At 44.1% G+C, this 26,227-nt stretch overlaps 2 protein-coding genes across 2 annotated transcripts in view; both read right to left on the bottom strand.

Moving 5' to 3' along the window:
• Positions 1 to 26,227, bottom strand: part of LOC110015840 (CD209 antigen-like protein E) — a 900,664-nt gene that overhangs the window by 664,194 nt on the left and 210,243 nt on the right. The gene's annotated exons all lie outside the window — the stretch shown is intronic.
• LOC101165535 (BOLA class I histocompatibility antigen, alpha chain BL3-6-like) lies at positions 370 to 2,153 on the bottom strand. The gene is made up of 4 exons (XM_023959770.1): positions 1,828 to 2,153; positions 1,327 to 1,605; positions 943 to 1,245; positions 370 to 780 (listed from the first exon to the last, which is right to left on the bottom strand). The coding sequence occupies exons 1-4, from the start codon at positions 2,123 to 2,125 to the stop codon at positions 581 to 583; spliced, it is 1,080 nt and encodes a 359-aa protein (XP_023815538.1). The 5' UTR covers positions 2,126 to 2,153; the 3' UTR covers positions 370 to 580.

The raw sequence follows: 26,227 nt of genomic DNA, 5'->3' as shown, positions 1-26,227 counted from the left end.
CTCTGAGAGAAACAGGCCAGAATGGTTGAAAAAAGCAGAATCTTGTTGGAACAGAACTGACACCAAGTCCAGATTCCATGTCTGCCTCCAAACACCGTCAATATGAGACAGAGACACCTGATTGGTTACAATCTGGACCAATCAGCAGCTGCATGATGGCAGCTTTGTCACGCTAAAGTGAAACTCATGTCAGCAAAATCAAAGACAGGAAAGAAGTGAGATGACACAAAACAAATGCAAAAACAATTTTTGCAAACACCAAATTATTTTTTGAAAGGGTTAAATGTATCAATAAAAATATTGAAAGCCAAAAGAAATTTTTTTTTTTTATTTTCATCTGAAAAAGTTTTGTGTGCAGCATTGTGGCATAAATATCACTCCATAGAACTGCATTTAAAAAGTTCTTAACTATCAAGACTTTTTTTTCCCAAGTCTTCGTTCACATTTCACTTTCTGTTTATCTCTGAGCTAATGTGATGAGCTGTTGTGTTTTACAGAGTCTTGTGGAGCCTTCTGCTGAGCATCTTACATTGTACCAAAAACAAAAGAGATTAAATGACTTGAGAGAAAACACTTACCATTAACAGGCTGGAAGTCTGAAACAGAAATAACAGATGTTGTTACAGTCAAATAATATTTGGAAAGATTGTGTGTGATTTCCTTGTTTCTCACCATTTCTGTTTCTCCAACAGCAGCAGAGGACTCCACTGATCACCAGGAGCAGAACCACTCCAGCTGCTCCTCCAACAACAGGACCAACTGGAAACTCTGAAGGAGAAACTGAGTAGAAACATGGATCAAACTGACATTCAGGGTCAAAAGACTTGGCAGATCAAAAGTGTTTGAGTGACTTCTTGTTAGAAACTCCTCACATGCTTCTGTTTTAAAGATGATCTGGATTAGGTAACACTAAGGTGCTGGGGCTAAAGTTTACAATCTTACCCCAGTTTGTCTGAATCTGTGTTTTGTCCAGCATGGAGACGATGTCTTCTGTTAGTCCAGAGAGCTGGAACACACAGTCATACCTCCTCCAGTCCTCATGTTTGATCAATGAAACGTTCAGCTCTGAGCTCATCTGGAAGGTTCCATCATGGTTAGGTAGGATCTGTCCCTTCTCCACACCCTCATGAATCTCCTCTCCATCTTTCCTCCAGAACAGATCAGCTCTGTCAGGATAAAAGCCAGTGGCATGGCAGCAGACCGGAGAGGAGGGAGTCTTCTGGAGAAAAGATACCGAAGGACTCTCTGGAAAAACAAAATGAAGAAAAAAATGTCTCCCATATTCAGCATTTATTTGTATGAACTAGTTAGTGTTGTTGACTCTACCTGTTCTCTGCAGAAAACTCCTCCCATAGAGCATGTGATCCTGAAGGCTTTTAGGACACTCTGACATGAGCATGTGTTGAATGTGCTTTATTCTCTCTTTGTCTGCATCCCATAAATGTTTTATCACAACAGCTTGTGTTTTTGGAGCAATCCATGTCTCTGTCTGCAGGTCCAGAGAGATGAAGTCTTCCCCATCATAACCGTACTGTTGGAAACCTTTGACTTCATCGCTTTCATCGTCCCACTCACAGCCGCCTATTCTTTGGAGAATGTGAGAACCTGAACACCAAAGAAGAAGACTATAAGGAAGTTTGAGTCCTTTAGAAATGTCTAATTTTGATTTTGTATGATAATTCTTGAAATTTAATTGAAACCACCAAGTCATGTTGGTGTGTTTTGTAGAACATTTAACTTGTTTAAAGTTGGGATCATTTTTTTTAACAAGAATCTCCACATGAGAATTTCTTTGTAGAATTCTATACAGTAAATCTTCAACTTTACCTTCAGTTTGATTTAAACGTTCCTTGAAAACATCCAGGTAGGCCTTAAAGAAATGCTGATCATAAAGACAGCTCTGTAAACCCAACTGGAAGAGTTCAGGTTTTTCCTTGAATAGTTTCCGTGTCCATTCCTGTTTTGGTTCAAATTCTCTCTTGATGCTGTCAAAGTGCCCAAACTCAACTTTGTCCACTGATGCTGTAACCACAAACTTGGGAAGGTTTGTTATTCCAGAAGTGGCAGTGATGATCCATTTCAGAGAGTGTTTCACTGAAGAAAGAATTGCATGTGATTTCTGCATTTATCAAAAAATGTTTCAAAAAAAGAATAAAGTCCCTAGAAAATTTCCAAAACCAGGATTTATTTTTGTTTATTTGTTTCCAAAAAATCAATGACTCCATCCCTTGAATAATGTCACAGAAAAAGTAAAATGACGATCTACGGAGCAGCCCAAATTAAAATTCTATTTATGGAGGTTTCTGAACATATTTCATTCTAAAATACAATTATTTCTCAAAATAAAATTTACATTTTTGGTGAACAATATTTTTCCTCACAGAGTAACGTTACAACAATGAAAATAAATATTAGAATGAGAATTAAATATTCTCCCTTAAATTTAGCTCTACAGTCCCTGACAAAAGTCTTGTTGCTTATCCATTTTGTAGAAACAAAAGCGTATAACCTCACTTTTAATGAATCCATTGGTTTTAGAAATGTTTCATATGAAAGCTAAAACCCTCCCAAATTATGTTCAATATACTAAAATTAAATTGCTTCCCTGAAGAAAGATTGATCATTTAATGAACACAGAAAGGTCACATCTTGGCAAGACAAAAGTTTTGTCGCCTTGTCATATGATGCATCCAATCCTAGATTACAGCCTCACCTGTGATCAATTACTGATCAATCAATTAGTGGGTGTGTCTAAAAAGAACCCCAGCACACCAGGCCTTCACATCAACTGCAACTTGACCTCTGACATCATGCCTAAGATTCACCCTGAGACCAAAGCGTTGGTTGAATTACATCACAGCCGCCGCAAATATTGCAGGAGACCAACTGGAGCCCGCATGGACCCAAGATTCACCCAGAAAACAGTTAAGTTTGGTGGCGGAAAAATCCTGGTCTGGGGTTCCATCCAGTATGGGGGGGTGTGAAACATTTGCAGGGTGGAAGGCAATATCAATAGCCTAAAATATCAAGAAGTATTAAATGGTAAAAAAAAGGGTAAATGGCGTATACTTATATAGCGCTTTCTACCTTCTTACGAAGGCCCAAAGCGCTTTACAGTCACAGTCCCATTCACCCATGCACACACACATTCACACACTGGCGGCGGCTCCGCTGCCGAACACTGGCGCCAACCTCCCACCAGAGGCAAGGTGGGGTTCAGTGTCTTGCCCAAGGACACTTCGACACATGGGCGTGCAAGGTGGGAATCAAACCTGCAATATTATGATCATGGGTCGACCGCCCTACCGCTGCACCATGGCCGCCCTATTAGCTACCTCTTCCATTCCCAACCATAAAAGGGGTCAAATTCTGCAGCAGGATGGTGCTCCATGGCATACTTCTATCTCTACATCAAAGTTCCTCAAGGCCAAGAAGATCAAGGTGCTCCAGGACCGGCCAGCCCAGTCAGCAGACATGAACATCATTGAGCGTGTCTGGGGTAGAATGAAAGAGGAAGCATGGAAGACCAAACCAAAGAATCTTGATGAACTCTGGGAGGCATGGAAGACTGCTTTCTTTGCTATTCCTGATGACTTCAGGGCTCCAGACTGCGACCATTTGGTCGCATTTTGCGACCAAAATTTGAGAGTGTGCGACTGAATTTTACATCCAGTCGCACATGTGCAACCAGTAAATTTGCCTCCCCCATCCTCCGTATTTTTTATACATTAAACATGGAAGGGGCAAGTCAATGATCAATGAAATAATCAATGAGACGCGAGCGCACACGCACGCAAACACACACACACACACACACAAACTCGCACACATACTCGTGAGACGAGAGCACACACTCACGTAAGTGGCTAAAATGCGTGTAGGGGGAGGGGCATAGAGATAATCGAGTGCGCGTAAACATCTGTGGGAAGGAAATGGAGACAAATATCATCACAACCTGAGATGTGCGTCTGAGCTATGGGTAAGCGAACCATTGATTCGTTCTTCCGACCTGCGGCTGGTGTACCAGTGCCAGAGTGTATAGCAGGGGTCTCAAACTCGCGGCCCGCGAGCTATTTGTGGCCCCCACCTTGAAATGAAAGTTTAATTTTAATGCGTCCTGCCAGTTTGTATGAATGACACCTTTTAATTGTCGTGTGCGGAGCAGACAAACCAACCAATCACAGTGGAGTAAATGACTATTGGGGGCGTGAAAACGACCTGGCTTGAAAGCAGGAAACCTGACAGCCCCCTCCCTCCCCAGACCACATGAAGGAGTTCCTTACTTTCCTTTCTAGAACGTATCTATTCGCTCGTCATTTTCTAAATGCATGCAGTCCGTGCTGAACTTTTCTCTGGGCCGCACAGACCCGGAGGTTACGGGGTTACGGTTAAGCGCGCGGCGTCGCATCCCCCCAACCAAACGGTTTATGCACGGCTGTTACGGCAGCACACCGCTCCAGTCCCGTGGGAGTCGGGTCAGCTGAGGAGAATAAATGTCCCACACCTACATGCGTGACAGCTAACGGGGCTTGAACCTTAAACACGTGCGAGCAACAACACGGTTTAGTCTGAGACGCACTTAAAACACGGGGTGAAAATGCAAGGATAGACGTGTTTGAGATGAACCATCGGCTCGCCAGGATCAGGCCGCGCGGGGGGGGGGGGTGATGGCGAATCTGCAGCGAGACTGAAGGAGAACAGGAAGTTGAAGTTCAATTCAGTTCAATTTAGTTTTAATATTCCTCTCCCCCTTATTATGATCTGTATTATTATATATTTTATATTTATTTGAATGTTTTGTAATGGATGTAGCCTATTTTTAATCAATTGGTATAGTAGAAAATGTATGTTTTAATATCTTGTTCTTCATTATGTTACAGCTTTATCTTTAGTGTGAAGTGAACTCATTTTGAACTATCAAGACTTATAGTCCTGTGACATTCCCTTATGCTTTATGGTTCTAGTATCCTGTGAAGAAATAGGATGTTCTTTGTGCAAAGTTAGGAGTTTTCCAATAGGTGCCATAAATATGCCATGGACTACATCCGTAGTCAACCTTGATTGGGAAGAATTTAAAGTGACCTTGCAGGAAGCTGCTAAACACACTTTTAATCAAAAGAAAAAAGTATCAAATGACTGGTTCGACGATCAAGACGAGGAGATACAACAACTCTTGAAAGATAAACAAAAGAATCGAAATGAATTACGCGAACGCATCAGGCTTTTGAAAAATCAATGGTTTCATGAAAGAGCAGCAGAGGCTGAACGTGACGCTCAGTCCAAAAACCACAGAGAATTCTATGCAGCTATCAATAAGATCTACGGTCCCAGGAGTAAAACCACACACCCAGTACGGTCGAAAAGTGGCGCCCTTCTTACATCAACCCTGAGCATCAAGGGTAGATGGGTAGAACACTTTAGCGAGCTACTTAACCAACCAACAACTGTTGACGCAAGTCTTATTGATGATATTGAACAGCTCCCAACCGATGTCTCACTTGATCTTCCAATAACTGAAGAAGAACTTGATATTGCACTCAAAAATACAAAACTTGGGCTGGGCTGGGCTGGTGTGATGCTGTAGTATCGCGAGACCCAGCGAGACGAGTGTGGTGAGTCGACTTGGCGGCGCGTAAGCATTTGAACAAACATTTTCGATCTTGTTTCATTTTTCCGCCATATTAAAATATTTCCTGCAAACTAACATAACCTGTTAAGAGTATTAAGCTTCTGTCAGCCTGGAGGACCTGGAGAATTTCATTGACGAGTGTTTTAATACCTGCAACATGGTGAAGCCCAGAACCGCCACCACCACCCCCTCCGCCAAGCGTGAACGGCCTGAGGACTCTCCCGGGGCTGTGTCCTCTCCAGGCAGCGGAATGAGCGATATCCTGGATTCGATTGACAAAAAGCTCTCCAGCTTTGATTGCCGCCTCAATTTGCTGGAGATCCTCCATAGAGAATTTCAAGGTCTGCGGGAGTCTCTGGAATTCAGCCAGCAGCAGGTGCGGGAGCTCGCAGCGGAGAACCAGGCCCTCAGAGAGACCGTGAAGACCCTGAGCAGTGACACCGCCCGTCTCTCAGAGGAGAACCGATCCATAAAGGAAACCCTCCTGGATCTTCAGTCGAGGAGCATGAGGGACAATCTAGTGGTCGCGGGGGTTCCAGAGGAGGCAGGAGAAGACCCCGAGGCCACCGTTAGATCCTTTTTACAGGTCCACCTGAAGCTCCCCAAGGAGGAGGTGCAGAAGATCTCCTTCCACAGGGTTCACCGCCTCGGAGGAAGAAGGTCCGACCACCAGCGCCCGCGTCCTATTGTGGCTAAATTCGAACATTTCAAACAGAAGGAGTTGGTGAAGGGCCGCGGACGGGAACTGAGAGGCACGCATTACAGCGTTAATGACCAGTTCCCGGCAGAAATCCTCCGCAGAAGGAAGATCCTGTTCCCCCTGAGGAGGAAGCATCTTGCTGCTGGTTCGAGAGCGATTGTGGCCGTTGACAAACTTTACGTGGACGGCCGGCTGTTCCGGGACCCGGAGATCACCCCCTGGCTGTGCTGAAGGCTTTCAGATCCGCGCTGAGAACATCTGCGCTGCCCAGAAGAAACCCGCTAAACTTACTTCAATGAATGGAAAACCGGATCATCAATAATCCACACCTCGATCTCAGGAAAACAGTCTTTTTTTTTCGTCACCTCAGTCCCACTCATGTTTCTATTGTTGTTTTGTTGTTGTTTTCGTTTTCCCTTCTATCTCTTTTTTTCTTTCCTTTACTCTCCCCCCCCCCCTCTCCCCCCTCATTATATGTAAATCACCTGGAAGCAACTCATCCTCGGTAAGTATTTATTTATGCACGGAACGGGCGCGCGCACACACAAGCGCACACAGGGGCGTGCACATGCGATCCCGCACACACACGCCGACATACTGCAATCACCTCACACAGGCTCTCATAGGACGCACGCGACACGCAGCTCACATAGCCAGAAAACGTTCACGCGCACACATGCACAGCGCTTTTTAATGCGGGCACGCGCACACGGACTGGTACACAAGCACTACTTAGCTTTACACCTTTTCAGTCAGAGCAGTTATGAACAGTCTTAACATCGTTAGCTGGAATGTGCGTGGACTTGGCTCTGAGCCAAAGAGACTGAAAGTGTTAAATCACCTGGATGGTCTAAAAGCAGATATAGCTCTACTGCAGGAGACCCATTTATCGAATTCTTTGAACCACCTTATGTGCTGCTTACAATTTCCAGTTATATACTCTGCCAGTTACAACTCCAAACAACGAGGAGTTGCTGTTTTAATTAATAAAAATCTTAATTTTACTCATAAGGATACAGTTACTGACCCAGAAGGCAGATTTGTAATCATTAATATATCCATTCAGAATAAGGACTTTTGTATAGTGAGTATTTATGGTCCTAATGTTGACGACTCTTCCTTCTTTCACAGATTCTTCACCTCACTCTCAGTTCACTCTGACTCCACAATCATTATAGGAGGAGACTTCAACCTTGTTTTGGACCCTGAACTTGACAGACTCAGCACAGCAGCAAACCAGCGTACATGGCGATCTGCAAGTATTCTAAAGCAGTACATGAATGATTTGGGTCTCTGCGACGCGTGGCGCTCATGTCACCCAAACACTAAAGGGTTCACCTTTTTCTCTCCAGTTCACTATTCACACTCCCGTTTGGACTATTTATTAATCAGTAACTCTCTTTTAAAAAATATTCAAAGCTCCAATATCCATCCAATTATTATCAGTGATCATGCACCAGTCTCTGTAAACATTTCTAGGGAAAAATCCACACCCTCTGGTACAACCTGGAGGTTTAATACGTCTCTGTTAAAGGACCAGGAATTTCTTGAATTCTTTAAAAAAGAGTGGGCAACCTTCTAAGACTTCAACAATACTCCAGACATCCCACCGTGCGTTCTTTGGGAAACAGCAAAGGCAGTCATGAGAGGGAAAATCATTTCTTATTCAACGCACAAAAAACGCAAAGAGAAAGCAGATTTATTAGAATTAGAAAATAAAATCAAAACCCTGGAGACTGCTTATGCTGCTTCTGCACAGGAACACATTCTGGGAGATCTGAAAAATTTAAAGCTGCAGTTAAATGACATCATTAATAAACAAACACAATTTTAAATACAAAGGCTACGACTTGAAAGATTTGAAAACTCTAATAAATCTGGCAAATTTCTGGCTAATCAGCTTAAAATTAACAGAGAAAAATCATCAATCACCTCTATTATGGACCAAACAGGAAATGTCACCCATGACCCGGTCAAAATTAATAACGCATTTGAAAACTTTTATAAAAACCTGTACACACCGCAGATCAATCCGTCAGAGCAAAGTATTGACTCATTTCTTAATAATGTAAACCTACCCAGGCTAAATGAGGATCAAATCACAAACTTAGATTCTCCGCTCTCGCTGTCTGAACTTCATGAAGCTCTGTTACTTATGCCTAATGGTAAAGCACCAGGGCCTGACGGCTTTCCTGCTGAGTTTTATAAAGAATTCTGGGAACAACTGGCACCAACATTTTATAAAACTGTCACATCTATTAATGAGAGCCAATCAATGCCACCTAACATGAACTCAGCCAACATAATTCTTCTTCTAAAACCAGACAAAGACCCCACGAGTCCTTCAAGCTATCGCCCCATTTCTTTAATTAATGCAGATGTAAAAATTATCTGCAAAGCACTAGCACAGAGAATAGAAAAAATCACTCCTCACATAATTCACTTCGACCAGACTGGATTCATCAAAGGCAGACACTCGGATGATAATGTCCGTAGACTAGTTAATATAATAGACTTTGCCACCATTGAAAACCAGGAAATGACGGTACTATCGCTGGATGCTGAAAAAGCCTTTGACAGAGTTAATTGGAAGTTCCTTATTGCTGCCCTCCAGAAGTTTGGTTTTGGAGAAGCATTCATCAATTGGATCAAAATATTATATCACAACCCCAATGCATCAGTTAGAACTAATAAACAGACTTCAAACAGGTTTTTTCTTGGAAGAGGAACCAGACAGGGCTGCCCACTCTCTCCTTCTCTTTTTGCTATATTCATTGAGCCTTTAGCTGCAGCAATAAGACAGAATGAGAGCATTATAGGAATAAAAACCAAACACAGCCATCATAAAATTAGTCTTTATGCGGATGACATATTACTGTTTTTAAGGAATTTACATTCTGTAAATGAAACAGCAATGATCATAAATGAATTCTCCTCCATATCAGACTATTCCATTAATTGGAATAAGTCTGTTTTATTACCACTCAACAGGAATATGGAACAAAGACTCACAATTCCAGTTAAAACAGGAAATATCAAATATCTGGGTATCTACTTTTCCCCCAAACTATCAGAACTGGTGCAGCTAAACCACACCCCATTACTGAAAAGCATACAGGACGATCTAACACGCTGGACCAACCTGCCTTTGTCCCTTATGGGCAAGGTAGCCACGGTTAAAATGAAAATCTTACCCAAGGTTAATTATCTCTTCTCAATGATTCCCACACAACCGCCATTAAAATGGTTCAAAACATTAGACTCATCCATATCAAGCTTTCTATGGAACAACAAACCTGCAAGAATTAGTCTAAAAACTTTAAAATCTGCAAAAAACTGTGGAGGATTAGAATTACCTAACTTCCACAAATACTTTCTTGCAAATAGATTACAATACATCTTAAAATGGTTAAAAAATAATCCAGAAACCAACTCATGGTTAGACTTGGAACAGGCGTTATGTGGAAAGATCAACCTGTCACAGCTACCATTTATTAGCCAAACAGTTAAAAAACAGGATTGTTTCAAAAGCATTAATATAAATGCCACCTTAACAGCCTGGTGGGAATTTCTCAAAATATCAAAATCATCAATTCAACCGTGCAAAATGACACCCATCTGGAACAACCCGGACATCCTTATTAACAAAAAAATGATTCACTTCCCAGCTTGGCAAGCAGGGGGTATAAAACAACTAGAGCACGTAATTATTGATAGAAGATTCATAACCCCCCAGGAACTTCAAGACAAACATGGAATAAATAACTTCTTGGAATACCAGCAACTTAAATCAAGTATTACTAAAAAGTATAAAATTAAAGACGACGATTTAAAGCTACCAGATGTAGTTACCACTCTGATTAATTTTTCAATGAATAGAACTCTCTCCAAAATATACAAACTTTAATGTAATTTAGATAACAATATTGCCCTTCCAACAAAAAAAATGGGATGCAGATTTGAGCATCAGCACAGATGAAAGCTTCTGGTCAGAACTTTGTCTAAACACCTTTAAACTGACAAAAAGTCCAAATCTGCAGCTAATCCATCTCAAAACTCTTCACAGAATTTACTACACTGGACAGAGGATGTTCAAGATGGGTCTCAGTAACTCAGACATTTGCGAGCACTGTGATAATAATCTACCCGACAGCTACATGCACGCACTGTGGTTCTGCACTCCTGTCCAGGCTCTCTGGCAGCAGGTATGTGCCGATTTATCAGTCTGGCTTAAGGTTTCAATCACTGCCTCACCGTCACTTTGTGTGCTTGGTGACATGACTGCCATCGATATAGAAGAAGGATTAGCTTCTATCATTTTCATAACTCTTTGTATTGCCAAAAAAACTATTTTAATAAATTGGAAAAACAAGAAAAATATAAACATAAGTCAACACAGAAATCTGCTGTTTGATCATATCAGCTTGGAAAAAATGTCAGCCCAAAGCTCAAGTAACTTTGAAAGAATTCAATCTCTCTGGTCTCCTGTGGTTGACTCCATGACTTAGGGGGTGGGGGGCTTGGTCGTCGCTGCTCCTTGCCCTTCTGCCGTGGCTTGGGGTGGGGGTCGGGGCTTCCGGTGCCTGGCGGGGGCGGTGGGGGGCTCCGTTGGTCGGGGGGTCGGGTCCGGTGCCTGGGTGGGGCGGGCTGGGGCGCTGCGTGGTCCTCTGGGCTTGGGTGTGGGGGTGCGTGGTGGGGGGGTGGGGTGGTGGTCTGGCTTGGCTTGGGGGGGTGGTCCCTTTGCCTGTGCTGGGGGGGGTTGGCGGGGGGCCCTGCTCGGGTGGGGGGGGCCCAGCGGCGCCGGATGGGCTGCCCATCTGCACCTGGGGCTGGGATCGGCCCTTCCCTGGCTCTGGGGCGGGACGGGACAACCCTCTCGGGGCCCCCGGTCGCTCTGGGTGTCACCCGCTTCGGCTGCGGGGTCTGGGGTGGGGTGGGGTGGGGGGCTTGTCGGCCCTGTCCTGTGGGGGGGCGTTCTGGGGGGGAGGGGGGGCCCATTATTAGTACGGGTCGGGGGGGCTAGCGGGTTGGGGTCTCCGCTGAGGCAATCAGTGGTTGCCTCGGCCGGTTGGCCTCCTCGGTCCCGTCGAGGCCTGACCAGAGCTCTTCTAGGGCCGGCGTCTGGGGGTGGGGGCCTGGGCTTGCTCCGGGGGGGGGCGACGCTTTCTGGCTCCTCTCTCTCTGTGTGGGGTGGGTGGTGCCGGGCCTGGGGTGTCGGCGCCTCCGGGGGTGGGCCCCTGGGCTGGGTGGCCCTGGCCCCTTTGCTGGGGGTGGGCTGGGGGACGGCTGTTTGACCACCGGGGGACAGTCTACCAGCTGTCCCCAACTTACCCCCTTCCTTATATAACCTCATATTAGGGTGAGGGGGTGGGGGGTCTAGCCTGCGATGCGCCTTGGGGGGGGGCTACTTGGGAGTGGCACGTAATCCTGGTTGAAAATGAAGTCAAAGGTTTCCTGAAGGTTTCTACTGTAGCTGATATTTTGGTCCATTCTTCCATACAGATCTCCTCAAGAGCTGGGATGTTTTGGATGTGTAGCTGGGCATCACAGACTCTCATATTTATACACAGATTCTCTTCTGGATCAAGGACTCTGGAGACTGGTTAGAACAATTCAGAAACCTGAAATTATTTCGACAGAGCCAGCTTTCTTTGTCCAGATGATGATGATGTTTGGGATCATTGTCAGGCTGAAAGGTCCAGCCACAATGGATCTACAATGCTCTCACTGATGGAAGGAGGTTGTTGTCATCAGTGATCTCACAATTCATGGACCCATTCTTTAAGATGGATCAGTCCCACTCTCCCCAAATGGTAAATTTCACATGTGGTGCTTTTCTATCATTCTTGCTGTGGTGAAAGAAATGTGTTTTATTAGATCTGGATCCAAAATGACAGTCAGATCATCTTCTGCTGGCCTTTACAATTTCTCCTGCTTTTGTCCATAAATATGAAAAACTAATTCATGTTTCAGCCATTTTCAAAGGTTGTAGATGAGGCTGCTGTACTGAGATGGACAGATCCCTCCACCCTGATTGGACCAGAGCTATAAAGTTCAGCTTCTGACCTGTTCTAAAGGAACCAGCAGACGTTGCTGCTTTGCAGAGCTTAGTGTCCCTGCAGAAGAATAGACCTGGACCACCTGGTCCAGATGTTAAAACCCACAAAAAGATGACATCTATTCAAACATATAAATATGTTCAGCATGTACTTCTTGGCCAGGTATTTGGATTTAAAGAGGTTTGTATTGAGATGGCTTTGTGGTCTGTTAAAGGAGTGTTGAGAATATTTACATTTATACGATTTTCATAAAACCAACCAAATGTCTATACGAGAAAAGATGATCTGAGATTTATTGCTGCAGGTTAATAAATTTACATTAGAATTCATTTCTCTCCATACATCCACTAAATGAAGTTTCTGCATGAATTGTATTAAACTGGAGCCCATGGAGTTATTAATTCTAGGAGACGACCTGTCTTGCAGACCATCCAGAGCAACATTAAAGTCTCCTCTCATCAGGGAAATATTACCATTGGTTTGTAAGAACTGCTGCTATATAGTTTTTAAATCACTTATTAGTGGGGACCTATTGTCTGCAACCACCAGAGGGTCCAATCCAGAGCTTTCATGCAGATTGATGTTTCTGTGGTCAAACTCCAGGCCTGGGGGGTCAGCCTCCTGCTGGTTTTCCAGAAATCCTGCCTCATCTGCTGCTGATGACCTGGATCAGGTGTGTTTAGCCAATTAGGAGCTTCAACGGCAGATTGGTTGGGAAACATGTTGGACACCGGCCCCCCAGGCCTGGATTATGACCCCCCTGCTTTAAATGCTGCACCTTGAAGGTTTTCCAACTCAAAGACCAGGCAGCACTGAAAGTTCCAGAGCATGCAACAGTCTTTGTTCTGCATGTTCTCCATGAGAAATGTAGATCTTCCCTCCATATGTCCAGCAAAGACCTATGAGGCATGCAAGTGTCACCACAAGCAGGTCACAGAATGAAATTGAAGCAGCAAGCTGGTTGGCAGAAAGCTGCAGATGAACTGAACTGCTGCTGCTATTTGCAGCCGTCTTTCTCAGAAACAGAAGGAATGGATCTAGAAATGACCAAACTGTTAACAGCACATTTCATTAGAAACCATTTCCTGTTAGAGTCCAACTGAAGAGATGGAAAAAACTGAACACAACTTCCCTAAAGTAATAGATTACAGTTGTACATTATATAATAATTACTTCTAGGAAAAAAATATATATATGTATATAATTTTTGTTCAAAGTTATATTTTAGTGAATTTTTCCAATCTATGCAGTTTTGCTGAAATAGTTTTTACCAACAGTGGAGGAAATAAGTATTTGATTCTGTGCTGATTGTGTAGATTTGTCCATTTTAGAGGTTGATTTAGTCATTTAGTGAACTTATGGTACTGTTTACTTGAGGGGACCAGTTTAGCTTTTGCTGGTTTGCAGCGCCTTCAGTCCGTGAAACCTGGGTTCAAATCCAGGCTGCTCCCTATTCCTCTCCCTGCTCCTGTGCCGGTCCCAAGCCTGGTTGGATAGAGAGGGTTGCGCCAGGAAGGGCATCCAGCATAAACCATGGCCAAGTTAACCATACGACTCATCCTTGTGCGAGGGTTGTTTCGCAGTGGCGACCCCTGGTGGGAGAAGCCAAAAGTGAAAGAAGATAGTACTGTTTACTTGAAGTCGCTCCAACATGATAAGTTAGGTACGTATCAACAGTGTTCATGCTGTGAGGCAAGAGTGTTAACCACTACACCACAGTGCAGCTACCTGTGAAATACGAAGAACTAAAGTATGTTTAGTTTATTTTAAAAACAAGAAAAAGTAACATTTCCTGTGCACACAGCAAGAGATTTTAATACTTTGCTTTTGTAAAAACACATTTATTCTTATTTAGGACGTTTTCATCCAGTTTAATAGAAAACCAGTAAAACAATAGAAACGGAAGGTTGTAGTGTTTTAGTTTGAGATCAGTGCTAGTACTTCCTCAAAGTAGAGAAAATGTTTCACTTTCTGCATCATCTTCAGTCCACCTCTGAGTGATAACGCAGCTGCAGCACCTCTTCTACTGCATCAGCCTTAAGATGTCCTCAGATATTTATGCCAAACCAGATTTCTCCAAGAAGGTCAGATACAACAGAAAGCAGCAAGAAGACACATCAGACTGGAAGGACTGTGAGGTGGAAATCTACAACGATGCATATGAATCTGTGGAGGACACCACCGGGGTTCAGTCACCAGAACAAGGTTAGAATGAACTCAATCTTCTGCATCCAGACATGCTGATCAAAATCTCAGTACCAGTTCAGCAGGAATTAGCATTTAGCATGGCTAGATTTGAACAAGGTTCTGAGTCAGGGGGGTCAGAATCCAGGCCTGGAGGGGCGATATCCAACATGTTTTCCAACCAACCTACCATTAAAGCTCCTCCACCTGATCCAGGTCATCAGGAGCAGATAAGGCAGGATTTCTGGAAAACCAGCAGGAGGCCTGGAGTTTGACACCCCAAGAGCTTCAAACATGGAGAAAGAAGCAATGGGAACAAGAGGCTGAACATTTTGAGCAGGAACTTTATTTAAAAAAACAATTGAACTAAAAAACCATCAGGATCCTTTGAAGAATTCGAAATGATCATTTTATGAAGATCAACAGTCCTGCAACGTTCAAAGAAATTCAGCTTTTTGCCTTTGAAATCAAGAGACCCTGAATGATGATTTCTTATTAGAAAATAACTTGGAATGCATATTTCAATGTAAATTCTGTCTTTTAAAGGCTGTGGTCACTAACCTTTGATCATTTAAATCTGCAACTAAAAATACGTGTTCTCTAGCTCCTCTTTTTTTATTTGGCATTTTGAAGCTCGATCTAGAACCTTGTTAAGGTCCAGCTGTGATAAATGCACATTTTTTCATTTTCTTAACGATTCCTCTTTATTTTTCTCTCATAGCTCCACAAATAGAGACATGTCCTAAAGTCCAGAAAAGGTTCTGCAGATGTGAACAATGGCGTCTGTTGGTGCTGTGTACTGTCCTGTCAGCTGGATCCATCATTCTATCCTCATGTAAGATCAAATCTAACACCTCAACATCATATTTTAGATAAAAACTTCAAACTTGTGACGGGGTCACATTATGACTATAAAAAAAAAAGAGAAACATTAGTTCTGCCTGTGTTTGTGTATGAGGGGACTAACGGTTTTTTTTAGAAGAAATATATGTTATCCACTGTCATTTCTGGATGTGGTCTTTGTGTTATGTTCATGGGTTTATTTATTTATGTTATGGACAGTTCATCTAAGGCACGGCAGTCACGCCCTAAGGTTATTAAATGGGGTCGGATCAGGTGTGCAAAGAGGAAGAAAGAAGGTGAAAGACGCGCTGACTGCTGCCGCCGTGTTCTTCTCCTGTGACCAAAGACTCCAAAATATTAACCCCGTGAGTGGGCGCATTCTAAAGAAACTGATCCAAAGAGACCAGCTGGTGAGATCGACACTTTTTTTTTCTTCTTGGGTACCCAAACCCTTTTTTTTTTTTACTGGTATACCAGTTTATTTTTGGGGGGCTTCTTTTGAGAGGATTTACTGGACCGAGGCCGCGATGCGCTTTCCCGTGGACATTTCATTGACTAGAGTATGAGCGTGTGCCTGTAGAAAAATGTTTTGAAAAATTCTACAGGTGTATTTCTGTTTTGAATTATAATGTGATTCTGTGTAAACAGTATTTGAAGAACCCGAAAGAACTTTTGATAACAGACATTATTTAAATTAATTAGTGTTTGTTTCAAACTAGCAGCTCAGACTTTTCCAATTAAGTGATGTTTACCCTCAAAGCACAATGTAAACTTTGAAAGGAATGGAAACAAGATTATTTCAAATATATATAAAAAAACACACACACACATTTATAAAAAAAAAGAATATAAAGAGAACGTTAACACTCCAGAGAAAAAAAACGAAAAAAAACTTTGTTTTAAAACAAAAATAATTGTTTTCTTCTTCTTTCTACATATGAACACATATATTCTAAACTATTAAATTATACAATATACATATTAAAAAATGAGTGAAAAGAAGTATAAACTTAAATAAACTCACCCCCTATTCCTCATCAATATTAATTACATTAGCAAGCAGCTTTTTTATTTATATATAATGTTTCTTAATATAATCTATGTAGCTATAAAATATAATAATTTTCATAGAGTACTGTCATAAATACTGAGCATGAATTTTTATTGAAAAATACTATCCGCATATTAAAATAAGAATAATATACACATACATATTTTTACATATGTATACTTACATACATATATACATCTAATATTTGAATATCGTTTCCCCGGCCGGTTGGCTGCCTCGGTCCCGTCGAGGCCTGACCAGAACTCTTCTAGGGCCGGCGTTTGGGGGTGGGGGCCTGGGCTTGCTCCGGGGGGGGCCGGCGCTTTCTGGCTCCTCTCCCTCTGTGTGGGGTGGGTGGTGTTGGGCCTGGGGTGTCGGCGCCTCCGGGGGTGGGGCCCCTGGGCTGGGTGGGCCTGGCCCCCTTGCTGGGGGGGGGGGGGGGCGGGGGACAGCTGTTTGACCACCGGGGGACAAACAGACCCAGGAAGGTGGGACCTGGGTCCATCTGTCCCCTACCCCTTCCCTGGTGGGGGGTGCGGGCCCCTTGGCGATGGCGGCCGTGTCCCTTGGGTGCCGGCTCCCTGGGCCCGGCGGTGCTCTCTCCGCACGGTGGGGGGGTTCATATTACACCTGAGCCGGGGGTGTTCGTGTCCCTGGGGGGTGGGTCCTGGTCCTTGCCCCTGGGCGCTGGGCCCCGCCAAATTTCCAACTGTGGCCGAGCCTGGTCGGGCCATATTTACAACACCCCTTGTGGGCCGCCCTTTTTTCCCCGGGGTTCCCCCCTCCTGGGCGGGGGCGGCGGGCCCCTGCCTTGCTCCTCCCTGGACCAACCATGGGCCGGGCGGATGGCTGCCTGTAGTGCGGAGCGGGTCTCCCTTGGGGGGTCCTGGCTCGTACCTGGGGTTGGGGCGGGGGGATGCCCGGAACTCCTGGGTGGTGGTGGGGTGCTTGTCTGGGGCTGTGGGCGTCCTTCTCCGGTGGGGCCCTGCGTTGGGTTCTCCCGGCGTGGCGGGGGGGCTGTTCTCCTGGCTGGGCTGGGGCGGCCCTCTCTTTCCCTCCGTGCCTCCCTGCTCTCTTGCTCTGGGGGCCTTGCGGCGGTCCTGCTGGCCCTGGCCTGGGTGGCGGGCTTGGTCGCCCGGGCGGCGGTTGTTCCCTGCCGGTTTTCGTGTGGCGTATGGGGGTTTCCGGCTGCCGCTGCTGCTGCGGTGGGGGTCTTGGGGTGGGGATGGCTGGGCGCTCTCCCTCCTTCTTTACACATTCCACCATCCATTTTAGAAGAACATGAGCACTCACCTGAGCACAGGTGTTAGCTCACCTTTGCACTGGCGGTTTGCGTGACTGAATGACTGAAATGTTTCACACTAGTTGGTTTTAAGGCATAAGTATGCGTATGAGCACTATCTGTTTTGTGTACATGTCGACAGATGGACATTTTTGCAGCTAGCAGGTGTGTTTGACACTTGGGTGTGTGTGTGGACAGGCTCCGCCCTTTTTGTACTGCATTTGAGCCTTACCATGGTGATTAACAACCAGTAAACTTGTTGCTTTATGCTGCTTCATGGTCTTATCCCCCTTCCCCTCCTACTATCACCCTCCTACCCCCCCTCTCTCTAACGTCCCTCTCTCTTCTTCCCCTCTTTCCTTTTCCGTCCGGTCCAACACCAAAGATCTTCAAACATGTTTGAAATTAATAAAGTTTGGGCTCAATTACAAAAGGGGTTTATTCAGACATACCTTTGGTTTGTCTGAAGATTAATAACCCCTCTTGTTAAAGTAAAATATGTCCAACACAAGAGGCCCTCAGCTCTCATCTGTCTGCCCAGCTGTTGGACAGGACAAGTTAAAAAATAAAAAAAAAAATAAAAAAAAATATTTGAATATCGTTTTAAAATCATATTTCTATCTTATTTTAAACAGTTTTATGTTTGGACATTGCTTTATTTATGCCTCTATACTGTTCCACAGTTTTGCTCTACAAATGGAAAAACTGTAACATCTTCTATTTGTACGTGATTTGTATATGTAAAAATTCTGTTTTCTTCTAAAATTGTACTCTCCCTCACTTTTCATGAATTGGGTTTTATTGGGTTAGGGTTAGGGTTAGCTGGTAGTATGCTTTATGTGGCTTTGAACATGATTAAGGCTGTAGACAGCTCAACCAGATCTGTAAGTTTCAATAATTTTGATTGTAGGAATAATGCATGTGTATGATCCAGATAACCCACTTTATGTATGATTAGTATTGCCCTCTTTTGAAGTATTAACAGTGAATGTAATGATGTTTTATAATTGTTTGTCCATACCTCCACACAGTAGTTTAGATACGGTAGAACCAGGGAACAGTATAGAATATAAAGTGATTTATGATTTAGGACAAATTTTGCTTCATTTAGCATTGATATGCTTTTAGACAAATTTGTATGTATTTGATATGTGGCTTCCAACTTAATTTATCATATATTACAACACCAAGGAATTTACATTCATATATTCTTTCAAGTTCTACCCCATCAATCGTTACATCAATGTGCATATTTCTTTTACAATTACCAAACAACATAATTTTTGTTTTGCTCAAATTCAATGATAATTTATTAATAATAAACCATCTTTTCAACGTATTCATCTCATTAGTTAATCATTAGTTCCAAGTTTGTTTAAGTCATCACCATTACAGAAACAAATTTGTATCGTCTGCAAATAGAACTAATTAAAATATTTCAGATACTTTACATAAATCACTAATATGCAAAATAAATAACTTTGGGCCCAACACTGACCCCTGTGGGACACCACAACAGTGTCCAAACATGCTGAACAAACATCTCCCAGCTTCACAAACTGCTTTCTCATACTGAAGTAGCTTCTGATCCAGTCTAACACTATCCCTCTAATACAGGGGTGGGCAATTATTTTAACTGGCAGGCCACATTGGGTTCTAAAATTTGATAGAAGGGCTGGACCAGGAGCAGATGCGTGGAGTGAAAAAAGAAATAATCTGGAATGTAGATAAAAACATTTGGATGGAAAATTATATTCTGAAACAGAATATTCTAAAGTTTTTGGTTCCCATTTTAGATCTTTTTTATTGTGAAACCCTTTGGTACCTTCAAAGAGTGGTAAAGTGCTATATTAATAAAGTTTCATTCATTCATAATCTTTTTGATAAAATAAATAACATTATTTATTTAATAAAGCAATGACCAAATAACACTATGATTTTCCAAGACAAAAATTCAGGAAAATTACACATACATTTAAAAAAATAAAAAATAAAAAAACAATAAGTCATCGATCATCAATGTCATGGTGCTCTGTCAGCGCTCCTCCCCCTCCCAGCTCTGCTCCGGACTCACAGCTGTGACTGCTCAACTCATCATGATCCTGCTCTTCATTGGGAGACCCAGCTCCAGCATTCTTTGCCAGTTTGTTAACCCTGATGGTGCTTAGTCATGTTAGCTCTACCTCTGGTCCCCTTGTCTTGCTACTCCATGCTTACCTTGTTTTGTTATGTCTCAGGTCATTCATCCCACGAGAGCCACCAGAGTCAGCCACCACCTCGAGCAGAAGCTGAAGTTTCCAACGCTCCTCAAGAGCTCAAGCCACGCCACCATCAAGAACGCCAGCCTCGCCACAGCCAAGTAAATCCAGCCTCGCCGCTGACAAAATGCTCCTGCCAGGGGAGCTTCAGGTGGACCTCCAAAAAGGACCTCACGGTGGCCTCAGGGTCTTCTCCTGCCTCCTCTGGAACCCCCGCGATCACTAGATTGTCCCTCATGCTCCTCGACTGAAGATCCAGGAGGGTTTCCTTGATGGATCGGTTCTCCTCGGAGAGACGGGCGGTGTCATTGCCCAGGATCTTGACGGTCTCTCTGAGGGCCTGGTTCTCCGCTGCGAGCTCCCGCACCTGCTGCTGGCTGAATTCCAGAGACTCCCGCAGACCTTGAAATTCTCTATGGAGGATCTCCAGCAAATTGAGGCGGCAATCAAAGCTGGAGAGCTTTTTGTCAATCAAATCCAGGATATCGCTCACGCCGCTGCCTGGAGAGGACGCAGCCCCGGGAGAGTCCTCAGGCCGTTCACGCTTGGCGGAGGGGGTGGTGGTGGCGGTTCTGGGCTTCACCATGTTGCAGGTATTAAAACACTCGTCAATGAAATTCTCCAGGTCCTCCAGGCTGACAGAAGCTTAATACTCTTAACAGGTTATGTTAGTTTGCAGGAAATATTTTAATATGGCGGAAAAATGAAACAAGATCGAAAATGTTTGTTCAAATGCTTACGCGCCGCCAAGTCGACTCACCACACTCGTCTCGCGATACTACAGCATCACGTCCAACTCTTTCCACAGGGTACACCGCCTCGGAGGAAAAAGGTTCGACCACCAGCGCCCGCGTCCTATTGTGGCTAAATTCGAACATTTCAAACAAAAGGAGCTGGTGAAGGGCCGCGGACGGGAACTCAAAGGCACGCATTACAGCGTTAATGACCAGTTCCCGGCAGAAATCCTCCGTAGAAGGAAGATCCTGTTCCCGCTGAGGAGGAAGCATCTTGCTGCTGGTTCGAGAGCGGTTGTGGCCGTTGACAAACTTTACGTGGACGGCCGGCTGTTCCGGGACCCGGAGATCAGCCCCTGGCTGTGCTGAAGGCTTTCAGATCCGCGCTGAGAACATCTGCGCTGCCCAGAAGAAACCCGCTAAACTAACTTCAATGAATGGAAAACCGGATCATCAATAATCCACACCTCGATCTCAGGAAAACAGTCTTTTTTTTTTCTTCGTCACCTCAGTCCCACTCATGTTTCTATTGTTGTTTTGTTGCTGTTTTCGTTTTCCCTTCTATCTCTTTTTTTCTTTCCTTTCCTCCCCCCCCCCTCTCCCCCCTCATCATATGTAAATCACCTGGAAGCAACTCATCCTCGGTAAGTATTTATTTATGCACGGAACGGGCGCGCGCACACAGGGGCGTGCACATGCGATCCTGCACACACACGCCGGCATACTGCAATCACCTCACACAGGCTCTCATAGGACGCACGCGACACGCAGCTCACATGGCCAGAAAACGTTCACGCGCACACATGCACAGCGCTTTTTAATGCGGGCACGCGCACACGGACTGGTACACAAGCACTACTTAGCTTTACACCTTTTCAGTCAGAGCAGTTCTGAACAGTCTTAACATCGTTAGCTGGAATGTGCGTGGACTTGGCTCTGAGCCAAAGAGACTGAAAGTGTTAAATCACCTGGATGGTCTAAAAGCAGATATAGCTCTACTACAGGAGACCCATTTATCAAATTCTTTGAATCACCTTATGTGCTGCTTACAATTTCCAGTTATATACTCTGCCAGTTACAACTCCAAACAATGAGGAGTTGCTGTTTTAATTAATAAAAATCTTAATTTTACTCATAAGGATACAGTTACTGACCCAGAAGGCAGGTTTGTAATCGTTAATATATCCATTCAGAATAAGGACTTTTGTATAGCGAGTGTTCACAGCCCTAATGTTGACGACTCTTCCTTCTTTCACAGATTCTTCACCTCACTCTCAGTTCACTCTGACTCCACAATCATTATAGGAGGAGACTTCAACCTTGTTTTGGACCCTGAACTTGACAGACTCAGCACAGCAGCAAACCAGCGTACATGGCGGTCTGCAAGTATTCTAAAGCAGTACATGAATGATTTGGGTCTCTGCGACGCGTGGCGCTCATGTCACCCAAGCACTAAAGGGTTCACCTTTTTCTCTCCAGTTCACCATTCACACTCCCGTTTAGACTATTTATTAATCAGTAACTCTCTTTTAAAAAATATTCAAAGCTCCAATATCCATCCAATTATTATCAGTGATCATGCACCAGTCTCTGTAAATATTTTTAGGGTAAAATCCACACCCTCAGGTACAACCTGGAGGTTTAATACGTCTCTGTTAAAGGACCAGGAATTTCTTGAAATCTTTAAAAAAGAGTGGGCAACCTTCTTAGACTTCAACAATACTCCAGACATCCCACCGTGCGTTCTTTGGGAAACAGCAAAGGCAGTCATGAGAGGGAAAATCATTTCTTATTCAACGCACAAAAAACGCAAAGAGAAAGCAGATTTATTAGAATTAGAAAATAAAATCAAAACCCTGGAGACTGCTTATGCTGCTTTTGCACAGGAACACATTCTAGGAGATCTGAAATATTTAAAGCTGCAGTTAAATGACATCATTAATAAACGAACACAATTTCTAATACAAAGGCTACGACTTGAAAGATTTGAAAACTCTAATAAATCTGGCAAATTTATGGCTAATCAGCTTAAAATTAATAGAGAAAAATCATCAATCACCTCTACTACGGACCAAACAGGAAATGTCACTCATGACCCGGTCAAGATTAATAACGCATTTGAAAACTTTTATAAAAACCTGTACACAGGTACTTTGCTCCGTCAGAGCAAAGTATTGACTCATTTCTTAATAATGTAAACCTACCCAGGCTAAATGAGGATCAAATCACAAACTTAGATTCTCCGCTCTCGCCGTCTGAACTTCATGAAGCTCTGTTACTTATGCCCAATGGTAAAGCACCAGGGCCTGACGGCTTTCCTGCTGAGTTTTATAAAGCATTCTGGGAACAACTGGCACCAACATTTTATAAAACTGTCACATCTATTAATGAGAGCCAATCAATGCCACCTAACATGAACTCAGCCAACATAATTCTTCTTCTAAAACCAGACAAAGATCCCACTAGTCCTTCAAGCTATCGCCCTATTTCTCTAATCAATGCAGATGTAAAAATTATCTGCAAAGCACTAGCACAGAGAATAGAAAAAATCACTCCTCACATAATTCACTTCGACCAGACTGGATTCATCAAAGGCAGACACTCGGATGATAATGTCCGTAGACTAGTTAATATAATAGACTTTGCCACCATTAAAAACCAGGAAATGACGGTACTATCACTGGATGCTGAAAAAGCCTTTGACAGAGTAAATTGGAAGTTCCTTATTGCTGCCCTCCATAAGTTTGGGTTTGGAGAATCATTCATCAATTGGATCAAAATATTATATCACAACCCCAATGCATCAGTTAGAACTAATAAACAGACTTCAAACAGGTTTTTTCTTGGAAGAGGAACCAGACAGGGCTGCCCACTCTCTCCTTCTCTTTTTGCTATATTTATTGAGCCTCTAGCTGCAGCAATAAGACAGAATGAGAGTATTAAAGGAATAAAAACCAAACACAGCCATCATAAAATTAGTCTTTATGCGGATGATATATTAATGTTTTTAAGGAATTTACATTCTGTAAATGAAACAGCAATGATAATAAATGAATTCTCCTCCATATCAGACTATTCCATTAATTGGAATAAGTCTGTTTTATTACCACTCAACAGGAATATGGAACAAAGACTCACAATTCCAGTTAAAACAGGAAATATCAAATATCTGGGTATCTACTTTTCCCCCAAACTATCAGAAGTGGTGCAGCTAAACCACACCCCATTACTGAAAAACATACAGGACGATCTAACACGCTGGACCAACCTGCCTCTGTCCCTTATGGGCAAGGTAGCCAAGGTTAAAATGAAAATCTTACCCAAGGTTAATTATCTCTTCTCAATGATTCCCACACAACCGCCATTAAAATGGTTCAAAACATTAGACTCATCCATATCAAGCTTTCTATGGAACAACAAACCTGCAAGAATTAGTCTAAAAACTTTAAAATCTGCAAAAAGCTGTGGAGGATTAGAATTACCTAACTTCCACAAATACTTTTTTGCAAATAGATTACAATATATCTTAAAATGGTTAAAAAATAATCCAGAAACCAACTCATGGTTAGACTTGGAACAGGCGTTATGTGGAAAGATCAACCTGTCACAGCTACCATTTATTAGCCAAACAGTTAAAAAACAGGATTGTTTCAAAAGCATTAATATAGATGCCACTTTAACAGCCTGGTGGGAATTTCTCAAAATATCAAAATCATCAATTCAACCGTGCAAAATGACACCCATCTGGAACAACCCGGACATCCTTATTAACAAAAAAATGATTCACTTCCCAGCTTGGCAAGCAGGGGGCATAAAACAACTAGAGCACGTAATTATTGATAGAAGATTCATAACTCCCCAGGAACTTCAAGACAAATATGGAATAAATAACTTCTTGGAATATCAGCAACTTAAATCAAGTATTACTAAAAAGTATAAATTTAAAGACGACGATTCAAAGCTACCAGATGTAGTTACCACTCTGATTAATTTTTCAATGAATAGAACTCTCTCCAAAATATACAAACTTTTATGTAATTTAGATAACAATATTGCCCTTCCAACAAAAAAATGGGATGCAGATTTGAGCATCAGCACAGATGAAAGCTTCTGGTCAGAACTCTGTCTAAACACCTTTAAACTGACAAAAAGTCCAAATCTGCAGCTAATCCATCTCAAAACTCTTCACTGAATTTACTACACTGGACAGAGGATGTTCAAGATGGGTCTCAGTAACTCAGACATTTGCGAGCACTGTGATAATAATCTACCCGACAGCTACATGCACGCACTGTGGTTCTGCACCCCTGTCCAGGCTCTCTGGCAGCAGGTATGTGCAGATTTATCAGTCTGGCTTAAGGTTTCAATCACGGCCTCACCGTCACTTTGTGTGCTTGGTGACATGAGTGCCATCGATATAGAAGAAGGATTAGCATCAATCATTTTCATAACTCTTTGTATTGCCAAAAAAACTATTTTAAAAAATTGGAAAAACAAGAAAAATATAAACACATCATATCAGCTTGGAAAAAATGTCAGCCCAAAGCTCAAATAACTTTGAAAGAATTCAGTCTCTCTGGTCTCCTGTGGTTGACTCCATGACTTAGGGGGTGGGGGGCTTGGTCGTCGCTGCTCCTTGCCCTTCTGCCGTGGTTTGGGGTTGGGGTCGGGGCTTCCGGTGCCTGGCGGGGGCGGTGGGGGGCTCCGTTGGTCGGGGGGTCGGGTCCGGTGCCTGAGTGGGGCGGGCTGGGGTGCTGCGTGGTCCTCTGGGCTTGGGTGTGGGGGTGCGTGGTGGGGGGGTGGGGGGGTGGTCTGGCTTGGCTTGGGGGGGTGGTCCCTTTGCCTGTGCTGGGGGGGGTTGGCGGGGGCCCTGCTCGGGGGGGGGGGGGGGGGGGGTCAGCGGCGCCGGATGGGCTGCCCATCTGCACCTGGGGCTGGGATCGGCCCTTCCCTGGCTCTGGGACGGGACGGGACAACCCTCTCGGGGCCCCCGGTCGCTCTGGGTGTCACACGCTTCGGCTGCGGGGTCTGGTGTGGGGTGGGGTGGGGGGCTTGTCGGCCCTGTCCTGTGGGGGGGGTGTTTTGGGGGGGAGGGGGGGCCCATTATTGGTACGGGTCGGGGGGGCTAGCAGGTCGGGGTCTCCGCTGAGGCAATCAGTGGTTGCCTCGGCCGGTTGGCCTCCTCGGTCCCGTCAAGGCCTGACCAGAGCTCCTCTAAGGCCGGCGTCTGGGGGTGGGGGCCTGGGCTTGCTCCGGGGGGGCGACGCTTTCTGGCTCCTCTCTCTCCGTGTGGGGTGGGTGGTGCCGGGCCTGGGGTGTCGGCGCCTCCGGGGGTGGGGCCCCTGGGCTGGGTGGCCCTGGCCCCTTTGCTGGGGGGGGCTGGGGGGGGGGCTGTTTGACCACCGGGGGACAGTCTACCAGCTGTCCCCAACTTACCCCCTTCCTCATATAACCTCATATTAGGGTGAGGGGGTGGGGGGTCTAGCC

This window comes from Oryzias latipes, chromosome 11 (genome assembly GCF_002234675.1).
Source record: "Oryzias latipes chromosome 11, ASM223467v1".
Taxonomy (NCBI): Eukaryota; Metazoa; Chordata; class Actinopteri; order Beloniformes; family Adrianichthyidae; genus Oryzias; species Oryzias latipes.
This window is presented reverse-complemented; position numbering and strand designations above follow the sequence as displayed.